The 19077-nt window shown below is 45.2% G+C and overlaps 1 protein-coding gene across 1 annotated transcript in view; it reads right to left on the bottom strand.

The window, feature by feature from the left end:
* Positions 1 to 3025: 3025 nt before the first annotated feature.
* The window catches only part of LOC145350494 (basement membrane-specific heparan sulfate proteoglycan core protein-like), a 56917-nt gene continuing 40865 nt past the window's right edge, over positions 3026 to 19077 (bottom strand). Inside the window, exons 5-9 of the mRNA XM_080199694.1 lie at positions 12724 to 13068; positions 11929 to 12258; positions 10343 to 10680; positions 8690 to 8926; positions 3026 to 3073 (exon numbers count right to left, since the gene is read on the bottom strand). Of these exons, the coding sequence (XP_080055820.1) occupies positions 3026 to 3073; positions 8690 to 8926; positions 10343 to 10680; positions 11929 to 12258; positions 12724 to 13068 (1298 nt within the window). The remainder of the gene's footprint in view (positions 3074 to 8689; positions 8927 to 10342; positions 10681 to 11928; positions 12259 to 12723; positions 13069 to 19077) is intronic.

Raw genomic sequence — 19077 nt, 5'->3', positions numbered from 1 at the left:
AGGCTTCCTAGACTAATAATAAATACGTGGACATTGAGATTATACTGAGTCTGGGAATACACGTTTTATAGTGACTGAATGTACACCCTTTGTCTGAATTTGTTTACAATCTAATGTTGCTGGTTGAATATCTATAGCCCAGGAATCTACCTCAGTTATATAAATACATAGTTTATGGAATTAAGAGAACGCCATAATTTTTTTGGCTGTTTTTTCGAATCCACTACGTGCATTTCGTTTTTTGGAAAATTTAAGGTAAACTTTAACAGTGATATGAGATATTGTAGAGGATGTATTTTGATTTTTTTTTCCTGAATGCTAATGTTTGCTATTTTTTTAGAAAGGGAGATGTAAAGCAGATCTGAAGATTACTAATGAGTAACTGCGCTTAAACAATATTCCGGGGAGCCAATAAATTTTCAGTTTTTGCAGCAGCTTTTGTGTGCTTTTGCTTTTCAATGAACTAGTGTGGAAAGAGGCGAATTAATGTAGCACTCAGACCTGGAGCGCCTTCTTGTGGGCAACAGTTGAGCTGTGGAGTGTTCTTGTGGGTAACAGGAAAGCACTTTAAATCCCAGTTAACCATAATGGGAATAAACTCTTGTTTTGTGCGTAGTTGATGTTTTGGTGATCACACTTCTTAAACATAGCTGGCCAGACTTTAATTTGATCTTTGTTTGTAGCCGAGCCAACGTCTACTTATAGTATTTCCAGAAACTGATTTATTTACAGTGAAACTTGCTATCCGAGTAAAAGCGCCGACACGTTTGTGTCTCTCCTCCTCCTCCCACCCCCACCCCTCAATTTGAGTCGCTGCTGTGATCATGATTTAAGAGATCTCACTGGCTATGGATGCATGGTTTAAATTACTGCCATCCACTTCCCTAAGTGAAATGGAATTCATTTTATTTCGAGGTTTGTGGTGATCGATTTCTGGAGAAAAGACATTGGATGGATGTGGCGCTTACTTTTGGTTTTGTAAGTTGGAGCAAGGGCTGATCGTTGGAAAAGCTCTAGTTTTGGGAGATGGAGAGTTAGGCAGTTTTTCATTTATATAGCAGCCCTACAACCACCAAAACGGCGATGAAGTATTTTTGATTTGTAGTCAAATTGTTGTAGGAAATGAGGCCGGCAATTTGCATACAGTAATGTGATAACCAAATAATCTTTTTTTGCGTGATGGTTATTGAGGGTCAGGCCACTAGCGACAACACTCCTTATTCTTCCAAGATAAGGTCGTGGGATCTTTTGCATCCCACCTGAATACCACATCTGAAAAGCAGCGCCTCCAACAAACTGCTTTGGTACAAAGTGTCAGGAATGAATCGTGTGCGTTAACTACTGGGTGGGACTTGAACGTGGAACTTCATGACTCGGGGCAAGAGCGCTCACCACGGAACTCAATGTGGGCATTGCGACCACAACCAACTCCAATTTACATCAATGAGTTGAATTCAGGAACGCAAAACTGGTCAAATTCGCCGAGATCATAAAACTAGGAAATGCAACGGGTTTGGAAGAGGCAGTTCAGATCAGATAAATGGGATAAAATCTGTAAGGGGGCATTTTGAGCAGCTGGAATATAACGGGCTGTGCAGAGGGAGGAACAGACAACGCTTACTCTGACAGGGACTGAAATAACTACGGCTGAAGTTCAGAGATTCTTCCTTTTGACGTGTGCAACAAGCAATAAAGCCAATAGATCATTGAATTCGATTTTAAAGTGGCCAATAAGTTAATAACTGCTCGATAGAATTTAGGGAGAAAATCTTGGAAACATTCAAGAAACCAAGAGATGCAACAATGGAGGATCTGGGGATGTTTTTGATGCATAAAGTGAGACGAATGGTTTTCCTTATCCGAACTATCTTTTGAAAAATTGAGATTTTTGAACCAATTTTTGAAGTTTTCAAAGAAGTCAAATATTCAACAACAACTAACGTTAAGGATTCTAAAAAAAATCCATCTGTCCCTCTGAGCTTCCAGTGTCCTGCCATTCATTAATGCTGGCCTAACCAGCGACACCCACATCCCGTGAAAGCAATCTCATCTCTCTTTCACACATCTCCAATTCTCACTTTGATACAACGGGAGGGAGAGCCTTCCCTATACTGAGGGTGCATTGTGGGTCGGAATGGAGTTCCTCGAGAGAAGCAGAGGTCAGGCAGCAGCCAGGAGAAGGACAGAGTACAGGTGAATCTGACCAACCTATTCCCAATAGTTCCTCATGAGTGAGGGGGGTGTCTCTGCATGATGGGGTGTGTGTGAGTGTGTGTGTGTGTGTCATTGAGTCACAGCAGTTTACAGCATGGAGTCAAGCCCTTTCCCTTAACTTGTCCATACTACACAGTTTTTATCACTGAACTAGTCCCAATTGTCTTTGTTTAGCCCAATCCCTCGAAACCCATCTTACCTCTCCTGGAGTTGCCGGCGTCGGACTGGAGTGAGGGTGCGTGTGTGTGAGTGTGCATGTGAGTGGGTTGTTTATGTGAGGGGGTGCATGGGTGTGAGCGTAGAGTGTGTGTGAGGCTGTGTTTGAGGGTGTGTGTGAGAGGATGTGTGTGTGAGGGTGTAAGTGGGGGTTTGATGAAGTTGTATGTGGGTGTGTGTGTGTGAAGGGGAGTGTGAGGGGAAGTCTAAAGGGGTGTGTGTGTGTGAGGAGGTGTGTATGTGGTGGAATGGGAACATTCCTCTCCAGGTTGAAGTTCACTTTCGGAGTTCATGATAACTCGAGTTTCCTGCAGTTTCTTCGGAAATTGGTTCTCACAAACCAAAGGATTTGGAAAAGATGCCGTCACATTCTTCAAAAAGAATTGAAAAGTGCTTCTGCTGACAGACAGGTGGTGTGGGGAACTCAGTGCAGGTTGTTCTCACTCTCCTGTCTGGAACACTGCAATGATTTGTCATTCTTACAGTAATATGGATGGTGCTCCTGTGGAGTACAATGTGCTGCCTATTTTGGAAGCAGTTTGCAAAGCTGAAGTATGAAAAATACAGTAAAACACAACAGCTGGACGACATTTCCTTACCAAGGCAGAAGAAGCTGCTCCTCGTTTGCTGCGCTGGGTTTGATCTAAAAGGAAACACAACGATGTTACTTCCGAATTGATCCACGGAAAGATGGAGCTTTTTAAACTTGGAATGAGAGCGATTGAAAAATGCCCGTGTCACCTTGGGCAGTTTTCTCAGAGTGAAGCTAATGGGGGAGATGGGGATTATTCTCCATCAGCTACACTGTCTTCAAAAACTCATCATCCAAATCAGAATCTCACACAACAGGAGGAGGCCATTCTCCCCATTCAGCCTGTACTAGCTCATTAACAGAGCCATTGTGCTTCATCCCACATTCCTGCTTTTTATACACAATCCTGGAAATTCCTCATCCTCCAGCACTTGTCCAACTCTCTTTTCCCATTATTTTTGGAATCAGCTTCCACCACATTCCCAGCTCGAGTATTCCACATCCCGACAACTCTCATTTCTCCCCATCTGCCCTCTAGATCTTTACCCAGTGATTTGAAATCGATGATCGCTGGTTACTGATCCGTTCACCAGAGGGAATAGATTTTCTCTCTATCAAAACCTCACCATCTTTAAACTCTTTACTGGGTCAGATCTGAACCTTCTCTATCCCGAGGAATCCCTCTGTGAACGGACAATGTGCTCCATCTACAAAGGCATGATCACTACATGCTGGTGACACAGAGGAGGCTGTTCCTTTCTGGAAGTTTCTATCTCTTTGGAGCCACTGGCTGCAGCATTGCCAGACTGAGGGTGTTTCACAGTGCAGCGACAAGGCTGGGGGCAGCCTCCTGCCATCTTCATTCTGTAGGATGTAGATTTACAACCTTTAACAGGAAATTCTGTCAGTCAGACAATGAATTGGTCAAATTATTAGCAAGTTAATTACATCACAAAACTATCAACATTAAAGGGACATCTGGGATTGAGAGTAATTCCTGCCAAACTTTGCAATAATGATTGAATTAGTTTACTTACTATCCACTGTTGCGGACACAGGGTTCTGGTCTCCATCAGGATCCCTAAAGAAATGCCACACATTAGCTTCATTGAGGCTTTACCACAGAACAGTGCTGTAATATTCACACTCTGGGTGGAGATGCAGTTTAGATTTTTCAACATGGATTTCCCACCTGAGTTTTTTATGGAAGATTTCACGGATGAACAAGATCGATCGATTCATTCCCTAAATAAACAAAACTTGCTCTGGCAATAAAACAAAGAATTTGACCAAAATCAGAAGGCATGCTGGGAAGCTTGATCAGGATGGGTAAATATGATTGGATTGTTTCCTTGTGGGGAGGGTAATGGCTGAAGGAGGCTGCTTACACAGAGTGTCCATTCGAACTGTTCTCACTTGGTCTGAGCATCATGAGGGACTGTGCAGCTAGCGAGACACAGGCATGAAACCAGCGCTCTGATCGAGTTCATTAGGTGGGCTCGGTGGGGAATTATCCAGCACTTATATCCTGAGGGTGATGTTTCGTACTTTAACTGTTCAAACCTTCCTGACTCTCAGCAGCAGTTAGGTGCCTGTTGGTCATTGCTGGAGTCAGTGTGATGCTGTGACAGTTGGAGATGACTGGCACCAGTTGAGTATCTGGACATGTGTGGCTCTCATCAATAGCAGGTCACTCCCCGTGAACTGTACACTACAAGGGAAAAGTTACTCCTCACCAAAGCAGCAAGTTATAAAATAGTGCCCCTGTCCAGTTACAGCAACAGACACAAGATGAATCATATTTACCTTGGTGTGGAGTTCCTTGCTGAACGGAACCTCCTGTTCACAAGATACTGTATGAGCGAAGCAATGCAGAGCAAGAAAACCAAGGACAGAATGACAACCAGGATTAACACAACGGAATATGAAGTCCACGGATTATTGTAGGATGATTCTTCTGTAAAATATCAGAATGTTACACACACTACAGCTTCAGTTTGAGTAATGTACATCGACCGGAATGGAAATAAAATCAGACAGAACCTGTTTCCGTCAGTTTCTGCTGAGCACATTCAGGTAAAATTGTCCCTTTCATACGGGGCAAGTTAACAGCCTGGAATGAAAGGCCAGTGCCACAGAATGGCTTCTTCCTCTAACATTGTTGCCTGTTTTTATGGATCTGAAACAAGTCCAAAGATCAGTCGTACAGCAGGGCAGAGACCCCTGATCCAATGGCAGTTTGCACCAATACCAAAGAATCGCAGGGGAACATTCAAAAAAATCCCAGAACTTCCAAACGCTTGTTTGTGTGAAGTTGGGAGGATGAGGAATGATCTGCCTTCCCCTGCCTGTCCACACTCACCAAACCTCACTCACTCAGCAACCATCTCTCCAGTGCTGCACCCAGAGGGATGTGGATGCTCCATTGTTTAATACATTTAAGGCTGGAATAGAGAGATTTTGCTCTGTCGGGGAATTCAGAGATACGGTGACAGAGAGATGGGGTTTAACTGGAGTTGGCAGACACCTCTGCAATTTCAACCCCAGGAATTAAACTTGAAGTTGGGTACATTTCTTTCATCGACAATGTGCTGAAGTTAGTATTGATTTGGAACCTACATTGTCTGTCTAAAATATAACAAAAGGATGGTGATGATATCTAAAGGTCGATGTAATGAAAAAAAGGCCCAGATAGAGTGGACGTGGTGAGGATGTTTCTACTGGTGGGAGAGACTGGGACTCGAGGGCACAACCTCAGAGTGAAGGAACACTCCTTTAAAACTGAGATGAGAAGGAATTTCTTCAGCCAGAGAGTGGGGAATCTGTGGAACTCATTGCCACACAGGGTTGTGGAGGTCAGGTCATTGAGTGTCTTTAACACAGAAATAGATCGGTTTTTGTTCAATAACGGGATCCGGGGTCATGGGGACAAGGCAGGAGAATGGGGATAAATATCCTATCAGCCATGATTGAATGGCAGAGCAGACTCGATGGGCTGAGTGGACTAATTCTACTCCTATATCTTATGGTCTGATGGTCGTATGGTGAGCAGGCAGACAGGGAGCAGATAAAGTTCAACATGGAGAAATGGGAGGAGATACATATCGGTGGGAAGAACATAAAGAGACAATGTAAATAAGGGTTACAAATCTAAAGGGGACACAGAAACAGAGGCAGCTGAGTGTGTGAATGTATAATTCATTGAAGCTGACAGGACAGGTGGAGAGAGCAGTTAATAACGCACACAGTCTCCTGGGCTTTGGAGAAGGATTGTAGAAATTAGGACTGATTTCCATGGGGGAGAGAAGGTGGAGAGGAGATTTGACACATATTCAAAACCATTGGAGATCTGACAAGAGATCGGGAGAAACTGTTCACATTGTGAAAGGTTCGAGAACCACAGGGAATCAAAATAAAGTAATTTATCAAAGTGAAATTAAGAAAAAACATTTTCACACAGCGAGTGGTGAGGATCTGGAATGTACTGTCTGAGAGTGTGGTGGAGACAGGTTCAGCAAGAAGTCTCACAAAACCAGGTTAAAGTCCAAAAGGTTTATTTAGTTGCAGAAGCCACTAGTTTTCGGAACGCTGCTCCTTTATCAGGTAACTGGGAGCTCTGTTCACAAACAGGACAGATAAAGAAACAAACTCAATTTTCAAAAGAATGTTTGGAATGTGAGTCTTTACAGGTCATCAAGTCTTAAAGGTACAGACAATGTGAGTGGAGAGAGGGTTAAGCACAGGTTAAAGAGATTTGTATTGTCTCCGGACAGGACAGTTAGTGACACTTTGCAAGCCCTATTTCTTGTCTTCAAACAACTGCACAACCACAAACAGACAATTGTCGGTAGCAAACTCCCCAGCCTTCAGGAGAACAGTGACCATGACACAACACATCCCTGCCACAGCAACCTCGGCAAGACTTGCCGGATCATCAACACACATGCCATCATGTCACGTGAGAACACAACCCAGGTACACAGTTCACTTGCAACTCGGCCAACATTGTCTACCTGATACGCTGCAGGAAAGGATGTCTCGAGATGTGGTATACTGGGCAGAAAATGCAATGGATGAATGAACACTGCTCGACAATCACCAGGCAATCGTGTTCACTTCCTGCTGGGGAACACTTCAGCGGTCACAGGCATTTGTCCTCGATCTTTAGGTGAGCGTTCTCCAAGGCAGCCTTCATGACACATGACAATGCAGAGACTGGTAACCAAGTTCTTGATATGAGGGCGGCCTCAACAGGGATCTTGGGTTCATGTCACACTATCTGTAAGCCCCACGACTTGTCTGGGTTTGCAAAATCTCACTAACTGTCCTGCTGGAGACAATACACATCTCTTTAACCTGTGCTTAACCCTCTCTCCACTCATATTGTCTGTGACTTTAAGACTTGATTGACTGTAAAGACTCACATTCCAACCATTATTTTGTAAATTGATTTTGTGTCTTTATGTACCTTGTGTGTGAACAGGACACCCACTGACCTGATGAAGGAGCAGCGCTCCAAAAGCTAATGACTTGTGCTATCAAATAAACCTGTTGGACTTTATACAGATGTTGTCAAACTTCTTATTGTGTTTACCCCAGTCCAATGACAGCATCTCCACATCATGGAGACAGATTCACACAGTGAGTGGCTGGGGTCTGGAATATACTGTCTGAGAGTGTGGTGGAGACAGATTCACACAGTGAGTGGCTGGGATCTGGAATGTACTGTCTGAGAGTGTGGTGGAGAGAGGTTCAATTGAGGCATTCATAATGGAATGAGACTTATCTAAAGTGGGGGAATGTTCAGGGTTCCAGGGAGAAGGCAGGGGAATGGTGCAAGGTGAGTTCAGCATTCAGGGTGATGGTGAGGACATGATGGACCGAATGGTCTCCTCTACCATTCTGTGATTCACTTTCTCACTTATGTCCCTCCAGGCCTGACTTCTGAACCAGCCCAACCTAATTCAATCTCTGGAATGAAGGCCTGGATGAGCACTCTGCCATTCTGTCTGCTTCCTTCCATTCCATGCACACACCAGTCACTCAGCATTGACTTACCAGTGACATTGAGCTGGGTCCCTGCTCCGTGGATGTAGCTCCACACATAAGAACATAAGAAATAGGAGCAGGAGTAGGCCATCCAGCCCTTCGAGCCTGCCCTGCCATTCAATAAGATCATGGCTGATCTGTCGCTGCTCAGTTCCACTTTCCCGCCCTCTCCTCATAACCCTTAATCCCCTCTCCTATCAAAAACCCATCAACCCGCGTCTTAAAAATATTCAGCGAGGCAGCCTCCACCACTTCAACAGGCAGAGAATTCCAGAGATTCACCACCCTTTGAGTGAAGAAGTTCCTCCTCAACTCCGTTCTAAACCGCCCCCCTTTTATCTTGAGGCTGTGCCCCCTAGTCTTATTGTCTTTTTTGAGCGGGAAGAGTATTTCCACCTCTATCCTATCCATCCCATTCATCATCTTATACGTCTCAATGAGATCTCCTCTCATTCTTCTAAACTCTAACGAGTACAAGCCCAGTTTATTCATCCTCTCCTCATAGCTCAACCCCCTCAACTCCGGTATCAGCCTAGTAAACCTCCTCTGCACTCCCTCCAAGGCCAAAATATCCTTGCGCAGGTGCGGCGCCCAAAAATGCACACAGTACTCCAGTTGCGGCCTCACCAATGCCCTATACACACTGCATCTGAACACAGCTGTATCACTGAGGGTCACATTCACAATGGTCAGAATGTGGCTGTTGCTGCTGACATTCCGGGAAGGCTGGAAACGGTGGTGGGAATGCCGGGACTTGGTAATGGTGCCATTCACAAACTGGCTGATCAGCCACTCAGTGTGGTAGCCAGCTCTCTGGTAATGCCAGTGGACATCAGTGTCAATCACACTGGCATTGTACATGGCACATTGTAAGTCGACAGCCTGACCCTCTGGCACCTTGCTGACTGTTGGATACTGCATGAGGACTGGGTCAGACAATGGAGCTGTTAATATTGAGAAAGAAAAATCATAGAACTTGAAATGCAACATTTTAGAAATCTTCTTCTGGTTACAATAATGATTTGCAGAGAATTCTCTCAATCTCCCATCATGGAAATTGTTGTTTGCAACGAGGGAGGGAATGAGGGGACAAAAGGGGATCTGCTGAATGTTCTAGAATTTGCTGATATTATCCATTCAGTGCACATTCCCACCCACAGAAAACAAACTATCGAACGGATAAACTTCACAATCTTCACAGCTGATTATTGCAAGAACTCAAGTTATTGTTTAAAAAGATGAATGAAAGGTGAAAGTAAAGGAATAAAGTTTAAAATTTCCTGTATAATAATTACAGTGTGACCACACACGGGCTGATTTACTGCTGCTAATCCTCTTCTTTACCCCATCCTTTCAATCTGGCCTGGATTTTCCCCTTCTGGGATTGTTGGGAATTGGTAAAAAGAGACACAGGGATCCGGAACTTATCCCTCCATTATCGACCTGTCCTACCCCCTTCAGCGATCTGTGGAAATTCATTCCAAGATCCCACTCTTCTTTATAACCCTCAAGCCTCCTCCATGCCCCATCATATCCCTCCAGATCCTCATGCTTGCTGCAACTCCATGCCCCTTCCATTGCCCCATGGATGCTCCACACCCACTCTCCCAGTATTCTCCACGCATAGAAGCAATGTGCTACAAACACGTCCGGGAAATCATTGAAATGTTTCTGAAACTGACACAATGAGCAAAGAGGCTTTGAAATTCTGCTTCAGAAAATGAATGGTCCAATCATTAATGAACATCCCCACTCCTGACTTTATGCTGGAGGGAAGGTGATTGATGAAGCAGCTGAAGATGGTTGGGCCGAGGACACTACCCTGAGGAACTCCTGCAGTGATGTCCTGGAGCTGAGATAATTGACCTCCAACCATCTTCCTTTGAGCTGGGTATGACTGTGGGTGGAGAGGAAAAGGTGAGGAAAGCAGTGAGCAGGGTGGGATTCAGAGAGCTAGGGATTTCTGAGAATATGATGTAGGACATGAGAAATGAGCAGGGAAGCAACGGAGGCTGTGATCAGGGAGGAGGAATGGGTGAGGTTTGAAGTTTGGCTCACTGCTGGGTAGCAGGAATAGGGAGAGTCTTAGGGATGATGAACATATGTTAGCCGAGGCAATCATGTCCTCATCGTGGGAAAGACAATTGAGGCTGGGATCTGTAGAAGTGTCTGAATGGGGAACAGCTCCTATTACACTTCCTCATCTCAGCCTCTCCCTGTTCCCATGGTAACCCCAAACCCCACACATCATCACAAACTCATCTCCAACTCACTCATCTGGAAGAGGTTATTGCTGTGGATTATTGGAATAAAACTCTACTTTCTGGTTACATTCAGCCGGCTTCCTTTCCCCCAGTTCGATCCCCCCACTGAGCAGTAATAGACGGCAGTGTCACTGGGCTGCACCATGGTGATTGTCAGAATGAAGCTGTTATTGGAGGTGTGTCTGGAAGACTGGAATCGCTCAGTGAAACCTGGGCCCCGGGTTATGCTGTTCGATGGTTCATCGACTAAAACCAGCTCCCTATCTTTCCCAGGTCGCTCCCGGTCCCAGATAACAAGAATGCCTGACACTGCGGCGTCCCTCACGGTGCACTGTAACCGTGCAGTCTGACCCTCTGTGACACGTTCCACACTCGGAGACTGGGTAACATGTTGAACCTTCTGATCTTTAAAAAGAGGAAGAAGAAATCAGTGAGTGACAGAAATCAGTGAGTGACAGAAATCAGTGAGTGACAGAAATCAGTGAGTTAAATTCAGAGCTGAAGGTTTCAAATTCCTGTGAGTATTTAAAGGGACAGTCCAGGCAATAGAGTTTCTGTGTTAAAGGGAGGGATGTGGTAATACCGGCGTTGGACTGGGGTAAACACAGGAAAAAGTCTGACAACATCAGGTTTAAGTCCAACCGATTTATTTGATAGTAAACTCCCAAGCTTTCAGTGCTCCTTCCACTCACATTGTCGGCCACTTTAGGCACTACTATCGACACCGCAAACTGCCGGATCCAAGCGGAGAGGATCTCCAAGAAGATTGCGCATATCGACACAGGCATCAAGTTTTTACAGAGATGCAAGAAAGCAGACAAGATACCAGAAGGACTACAGATCACGAACCCACTCAGGGCAACGACAGGAATCTTGGGTTCACGTCGCACAGTCTGTAACCCCCGTGACTTGCCTGGGTTTGTTAAACCTCACTTACTGTACTGACTGGAGACAATACACATCTCTTTAGCCTGTGATCAGTGCTCCTTCCACTCACATTGTTGGCCACTTTAGGACTTGAACAGCAGGTTAGGTGTAAAGGTTCGCATTCTAATCACTAATCTGTAAACTGTCTGTGTTTTATATGATCTGTCTGAGGCCAGAACTCTCCATTCACCTGACGAACAGGGAAACCTCGAAAGCTTGTGAGTTTACTATCAAGTAAATCGGTTGGACTTAAACCTGGTGTTGTCAGACTTTTTACTGTGTTTACCCCAGTCCAACGCCGGCATACCCACATTACGATGGACCTACACCACATGGGCTACAACAGATCAAGAGGTTGTTTCATCACCACCTTCTGAAGGGTAACTAGGGATGGACCCTAACCAGTAATGCCCACCAAGAATGAATATAAAACAGAAACAGCTGGAGACAGCACTCTGACAAAAAGCTGAGGAAACAAAGGAGAGGGAGAAAGATTAGAAACAAACAGAAATAGAGAAACAGAGAAAATGTCAAAGAATTGAAGACTGAGAAATCAGGAGCGATGTACAATTTTTATTCTTTGATAAAAGTGCATGAGATCACCCAGTCTATTTTTCTAATGTGTTCCCTTTACCCCAAGGGTTTGTGATATTTCTCACATACTCACTTCCCACACAGTCACAAGTGGTGATGACTTCAGGAGGTTGTTATGTAAACTGGACTTACTGGTTACATTCAGCTGTGTCCCATTGCCACTGATATCTCCCCACACTGAGCAGTAATAGACGGCAGTGTCACTGGGCTGCACCATGGTGATTGTCAGAATGAAGCTGTTATTGGAGGTGTGTCTGGAAGGCTGGAATCGCTCAGTGAAACCTGGGCTCCGGTGTATGTTATTCCCTGTATCCTGTGTTAAAACTCTCTCCCTATCTTTCCCAGGTAGCTCCCGGTACCAGTGAACATCAGTGTGTGACACTGCGGCGTTCCTCACGGTGCACCGTAACTGTGCAGTCTGACCCTCTGTGACACGTTCCACACTCGGAGACTGGATAAGGACTGGAACATTCACACCTTTAAACAGAGGAAAAAACAAATCAGTGAGTGACAGAAATCAGTGAGTTAAATTCAGAGCTGAAGGTTTCAAATTCCCGTGAGTTTTTAAAGGGACAGTCCAGGCAGTAGAGTTTCTGTGTTAAAGTGAGAGAGTCTCTGTTCTCCTGGTGTTTTTGTGTAACAGGTTGTAAGACTGGTGTGGCTCATTATTGATTCACAGCAAACACAACACATTTGTGTGAGGAAATGAGTGAAAATATCTGGGATAAGGATATGAGCTGGGATAGCAGGATCAGTGTAGAGTGATGTGTGTCTGAATGGGGAACAGCTCCTATTACACTTCCCAATCTCAGCCTCTCCCTGTTCCCATGGTAACCCCAAACCCCACACATCATCACAAACTCATCTCCAACTCACTCATCTGGAAGAGGTTATTGCTGTGGATTATTGGAATAAAACTCTACTTACTGGTTACATTGAGCCGGCTTCCTTTCCCCCAGACCGATCCCCACACTGAGCAGTAATAGACGGCAGTGTCACTGGGCTGCACCATGGTGATTGTCAGAATGAAGCTGTTATTGGAGGTGTGTCTGGAAGACTGGAATCGCTCAGTGATACCTGGGCCCCGGGTTATGCTGTTTCGTGGTTCATCTATTAAAAGCATCTCCCTATCTTTCCCAGGTCGCTCCCGGTCCCAGTAAACAAGAGCGCGTGACACTGCGGCGTTCCTCACGGTGCACTGTAACCGTGCAGTCTGACCCTCTGTGACACGTTCCACACTCGGAGACTGGATAAGGACTGGAACATTCTCACCTTTAAACAGAGGAAAAACAAATCAGAGAGTGACAGAAATCAGTGAGTGGCAGAAATCAGTGAGAGACAGAAATCAGTGAGTGACAGAAATCAGTGAGAGTCAGAAATCAGTGAGTGACAGAAATCAGTGAGAGACAGAAATCAGTGAGTTAAATTCTGATCTGAAGGTTTGAAATTCCTGTGAGTATTTAAAGGGACAGTCCAGGCAGTAGAGTTTCTGTGTTAAAGGGAGGGAACAGGTTCTAAGGTTGACCTTGCTGTGTTAGTTTGTTATTGCTCGATATCCAAAGAACAAAGAACAAAAACAGCCCGGGAAACAGGCCCTTCGGCCCAACGAGCCCGCGCCGCCATTTTAACATGACCAGTCCCCCCTCAACCCATGACCTTTATCTGTGCTTGTGGCATTCCACATTGAGGGAAAACTAATTTAGGGACAATTTATTACCTCCAATCAGCCTAACAGCACATCTTTGGGGTGTGGGAGGAAACCGGAGCACCCGGAGAAAACCCACGCAAGCACGGGCACGATACAACTATCCTGGGGGTGACAGTGTGCTGACCTCAGCAATACAGATGTGTTGATCTAACAGTGAAATACAATGTTGTCCTCACACTGTGGAACAGCTCTCTCAGACAAAGCTACCCCTCCCAGATTTTGGGTGGAATTCTCCGATCCCGCCCGCGGAGAGTTTGGTGACATCGGGAGCAGGAGGGAAAAAGTCGGAATCCCACCGGGATTAAAGAAGTTTGTAATCCTCCTAAAGACAGGGTTAGGGCAGGGTGAAAAAGTTAGAAGGATAAAGTGTCTCTCTGTCCCTCTGCAGCGAATTCCCACTTTGATCCAAATTCTCCAATACACTCAGTGTGTGCACTGGGAAAAGTCCTTTTCTTATCCAGAGCTGTGAAGAGGCCTCACACTGACCTCTCAGCCCTGCAATCCAGGCTCAGGTTTTGCCCCACTATCTGTCAGGCTCCTTCCCCAAGGGTCTCCAGCTTCAGCCCCTGTCGCTTGTTTGTGTTCCCAGCACCCAGTCAGTCTGGGTGGGGTTTGTGTGGATTTAGTAATGAATAATCAGACAGGTTTAATTCAGAATCTGACTGGAAGGGGACATTTAGCAAACAGTGATCATAACATGGGAGAGTTTGACATTAAGTTTCAGACAGAGAAAGATCACTCACAAACAGAACTTTGAAACTGAGGAAAGGCTGCCTTTGCAGGAAAGAGGCCATTTGGCCCATCAACACTGCACTGACTCCGCAACAGAGCATCATATCCAGGCCCTATCCCTGTTACCCGACATATTTGCCCTGCTAATCGTCCTGACACTAAGGGGCAATTTCCCATGGCCAATCCAAAAACCCGCACATCTTTGGACTGTGAGAGGAAACCAGAGCACCCGGAGCAAACCCATGCAGACATGGGGACAATGTGCAAACTCCACACAGTTACTGAAGTTTGGAATTGAACTCGGGTCCCTGACACTGTGAGGCAGCAGTGCGAACCTCTGTGCCACCGTAGCAGCAACAGGAAAGGAAAATATTCTGGGGTAACTCCAAATCTTTGAGAAATTACAATGGAACACAAGAACAGGGACAGGGGCAACAATCAGACCTATTGACACAAAACAAGATCTCGGTCAGAGCAGTCCTGGGGGCAACAGAGAATGAGCTGGTTAGAGACACAGTGAAGTTCCCCAGACAAAGGAAGAAGGATTGAACATGATGCTGTGGTATTATCACTGAACGGTGAGGGAAAGACACCTTAGACATTACAAACTGCAATTCACTTGTCATGGTGTTGAAGTTCGGGTGTAACTGGTGATTTTGTGGATTTGATGACAGGATGTGGCTTGTTGCTGTGTCCTAGTTATACTCTCATTTCCCATCTGATCTGAAACCTCTGTCTGGGCCTCTTCGGAATGTGGGAGGAAACCAGAATCCCCGGAGGAAACTCACATAGACATGGGGAGAACATGCAAACTCCAGACACGCAAGTTTTGAATTGAACCCGGGTCCCTGGCACTTTGAGGCAGCAGTGCTAACCACTGTACCACTGTAGCAGCAACAGGAAAGGAAAATATCCCGGGGTAACACAAAATCTTTGAAAAAGTACGAAATGATATGATAGGCATTATGGAGACAAGGGTGCTGGGGGATCAATGCTGGGGACTGAATATTCAAGGATAGTCAACATTTCGGAAGTTCAGGAAAAAGAGTAACGGGAGGTGGGGTAATGTTGCTTGTGGTGTGGCGGGCGGTGTGGGGGGGGGTGGCACGAAAAAAAAGTCAAACCCATTGTCCCATTAAACTGGAAAGAATGGTGGAACACTCAGTTCTGTGACCCGTGTTCCCAGCCTGTGTAATTCTGTGTCAGATACACTAAACCATCTCAATACAATGATAAATTCTCCTGTAAGACTCATCTCCAGTTCTGACTGTTCTAACTGTAGAATCCACACACAATACAGGAGCTGACACACACAGCAGCACAAACCAGGGAGAGTTATTTCATCAGAACAGAAATTTCTCCAAACCAAACCATAAATTGTACTTACCCCCAGAAACACAGAGGGACAAAGTCAGAACAAAAAGAGTTTTACTGATCATCTCGACAGAGTGACAATCCTGTTTCCCCACACCGTTTATTGTATGTCCAGTGAACACATTGAAACACAAAGTGTCCCAACAAATGCAGCTGGTTTCATATCCTTTTCTTCACCTGCAAATGAAGTTGAAGGGTCGATAAAGAGGAAGCGGTGACATTGAGCCAAAGGCTGCTCCCCTTCCTGGGTGGAACTGTTATAAGTGACGTTTATCATTTGTTGAGTGAAGCTCCGCACAATAATCTGGTTTAAGATGAAGAGTTCACACAGTGAGGGAGACAATAGCTACAGAAATGTAGATAGTTGGAACATTTATTCAAAATCACTGGAACCAAATCCTCTGTCCCTTGGTAACAACAACCAGCATTTACATAGCCCCTTAAACAGTGAAAATCCTCGCAGGATTCTTCACAGGAGAGAAAATAAACTAAATTTACATCAAAGCAAAAAAACGAGAAATGAGGAACAAATAACCAGAAACTCGATCCTGGGCAGAGTGTTACAGAGGAGCGAAAACTGACAACATGGGGCCTGATTGGAACTCTCCACGCTTCCCCGCCCAACCAACCCCCACCCTCACCCCCCCACCCCCGGCTTGAACAGCAGTGTGTGTTTAATCCACACCCATTCACCGCGATGGAAGCAGAACATTCACTTTTGCTGGCTGCTCATTGCCGTGGTTTCTGTGGTCAGCCTGCTCTAACTGCGCTGTTCATTGGCTCCTCACATCAGCTGGAGCCTGACATCCAGAGTATTTAGTACCACTTAAAGCTCAACTATAGGAGCATTGTCACTGCTGGTGATACTGGGATCATTCACAATACTCTGCAATGTAGGGCCCACCCTGGGGGGAGGGGAGAGAAACAGGGGGAGACACACGGAAACTACAGACCCCAACTGAACCCCGAGAGAGTTTTGACGTGAGCCAGTGGGTTGACAGGAGAGGGATGTAAGGGGATGTTTGTGAATGGAGAAAAGATGGAAAGAGCTTCCTTTGCATTCCAGGGTGATGCTGGAGTAGTGAATGGTTTTGGGAGGGGATAGCAGGGCCTCTTGGTGCCTGAGTGGCCCATCCAATGATGCCAATGATTGGTGAAACCAGTTGTAGCCGTTGCTCCCTGTGAGCCTTGGATTGAAGGGAGTGAGGTGGGTTCATCCCAAGGGTAATAGCCATGGGGAGAGAGAGGATTTTACTGATGACAATGGCCTCAAAGGTGGGGCTGAAGGTGTGATTGAGCAGAACAGTGGCTCCAAATGGAGAGGCAAAGGCTGGCCCACTAAGTGTCTGAAAGCTCCTTTAGAAATTACTGACAGATTTTAGGAATTATACCGGAACCCAAACCATTCTTTAAGTTGAATAGAGTTCAGATCCTGGCCAATCAGGATCCAATGGGAATGCTGCAACAGTCTAATGGGGCTGAATGTCCATAAAATACACACGTTTCTATACAGCAAATACACCTGTAATCTGCTTCACCCTGAACTCAATATTATTAAGAATAAATCCAGGCTGATGCAGTAACACTGAAAAATATCACTGTGTGCTGCCTTGGGCCTGAACACTTTACAGGCAGAATGTGGTGTGAGATAAATGCAGACTTATCACTGACAGCATCTCCGCTTATCAGGGGCAGCAGCCTCTCTCAGACTGAAAACTCACACCATTTGTCATTTCTGCTGAAGTGAAGGAGTTGCCCAGAACACATGAATGTGCAGCTATTTCGAGTTGTCTGGGGTTTGATTGCTTTATCATCTTAAACATTCACAGGTTGCCATTAGGAATTTTAAAAACTTTTCAGTGAATCAGCTGGATTCCAGAGAGGCAGATTGCAATGATCAGTGAACTGGATATTTTGTTGAAGATTGGTTTTATTTGTGAGTTGAAAAGAGTGAGAGAACACACAAACCACGGCTCCAACAGCTTATTTTTGTTTGTCCATTTATCAGCCTCTATCTTCACTCACACCACATTTCAAACCCATGGAAGGTCAAAATGCAAAAGCTGATACCGGATTGGTGTAAACTCCGATCAACAACAACACCCTGCATTTGTGTAGCACCCTTAACTTAGCAACACATTCCCAGGGTTCCACACACAACAGCAGGAAATATCCGTCAGTGAAAATCCACAACTCAACTCAGGAATTCAATTCCGTTTCTGTTTTTATTCAATAAAAATGGAACACAAAGCGAGTATCAGTAATGTTCACCATAAAACTCTCAATGTTCGTGCAAAACAAACTGTAATTTCTAATTAAAACAGAAAGTGCTGGAGAAACTCAGCAGGTCTGGCAGCGTCTGTGGAGAGAGAAACAGAGTTAATGTTTCGAGTCTGTGTGACTCTTCTACAGAACTGAAGGATAGAAATGTGATGAAGGAGAGAGTTGGAGAGGGGGGTGGAGGAGGTGGAGCAGAATAGAAGGTCAGCGATAGGTCAGTGCAAAGGAGAGATTGACAAAGATATCAGGAATATAAGAGAAAGGGAGTGTTAATGGGAGTGTTAAAGTCTAAAGAAGGTGTTCGAGGCGTAGAGTCAGAGAGATTTACAGCATGGAAACAGGCCTCCGATGAACAACAATGTCTTGCATTTGTGTAACACCCTGAACATAGCAACACATTCCCAGGGTTCCACACACAACATCCTTCCTGTAATGTGGTGACCAGAAATCAACTCAGGATGTTGAGCTGAACATGAGGCCAAATTAAACTCATCCCTTCTGCCTGTCCTTGCTCCATATCTCACTATTCCTTGCAGATTCATGTGCTTATCTAAAAGCCCCTTAAACCTCCCCATCGTCTCTGTTTCCACTACCACCCCTGGCAGCGTGTTCCAGACACCTACCATCCTCTGTGTAAAAAACTCACGTCTCCTTTTAACTTCCCCTCTCTCACATTAAGTGCGTGTCCCCTCGTATTAGACATTTCAACTCTGGGAAAAGGATTCTGACTGTCAACCCGCAGGACTCAGTACTGGGACTTCTCCTCTTTGTAGTATACATAAATGACTTGGAAGAGAGCGTAGGTGGTGTGATCAGCAAGTTTGCGGATGACACCAAGATGGCAGGGTTGGCGGGTACCGAAGTGGATTGTCAGGTGATACAACAGGATATAGATAGGTTGGTGCATTGGGCAGATAGGTGGCAGATGGAATTTAATCCTGACAAACGCGAGGTGATGCATTTTGGAAGGAATAATGTAGAGAGGAGCTATGTGATTAAAGGTAGACAAATTAGGAGTATAGAAACACAGAGGGACCTGGGAGTGCAGGTTCACAAATCCATGAAGGTTGTGACACAAGTGGAGAATGTTGTCAGGAAGGCTTATGGAATGCTAGCCTTTATAGGAAGAGGTATAGAGTTTAAAAGCTGCCGTCTAATGCTTCAGTTGTATAGAACGTTGGTTAGAC

This window comes from Carcharhinus amblyrhynchos, chromosome 12, assembly GCF_965287045.1.
Source record: "Carcharhinus amblyrhynchos chromosome 12, sCarAmb.v2.hapA, whole genome shotgun sequence".
NCBI classification, from domain to species: Eukaryota; Metazoa; Chordata; class Chondrichthyes; order Carcharhiniformes; family Carcharhinidae; genus Carcharhinus; species Carcharhinus amblyrhynchos.
Note: the sequence above shows the minus strand (reverse complement) of the source record. Positions and strands in the feature narration are given on the sequence as shown.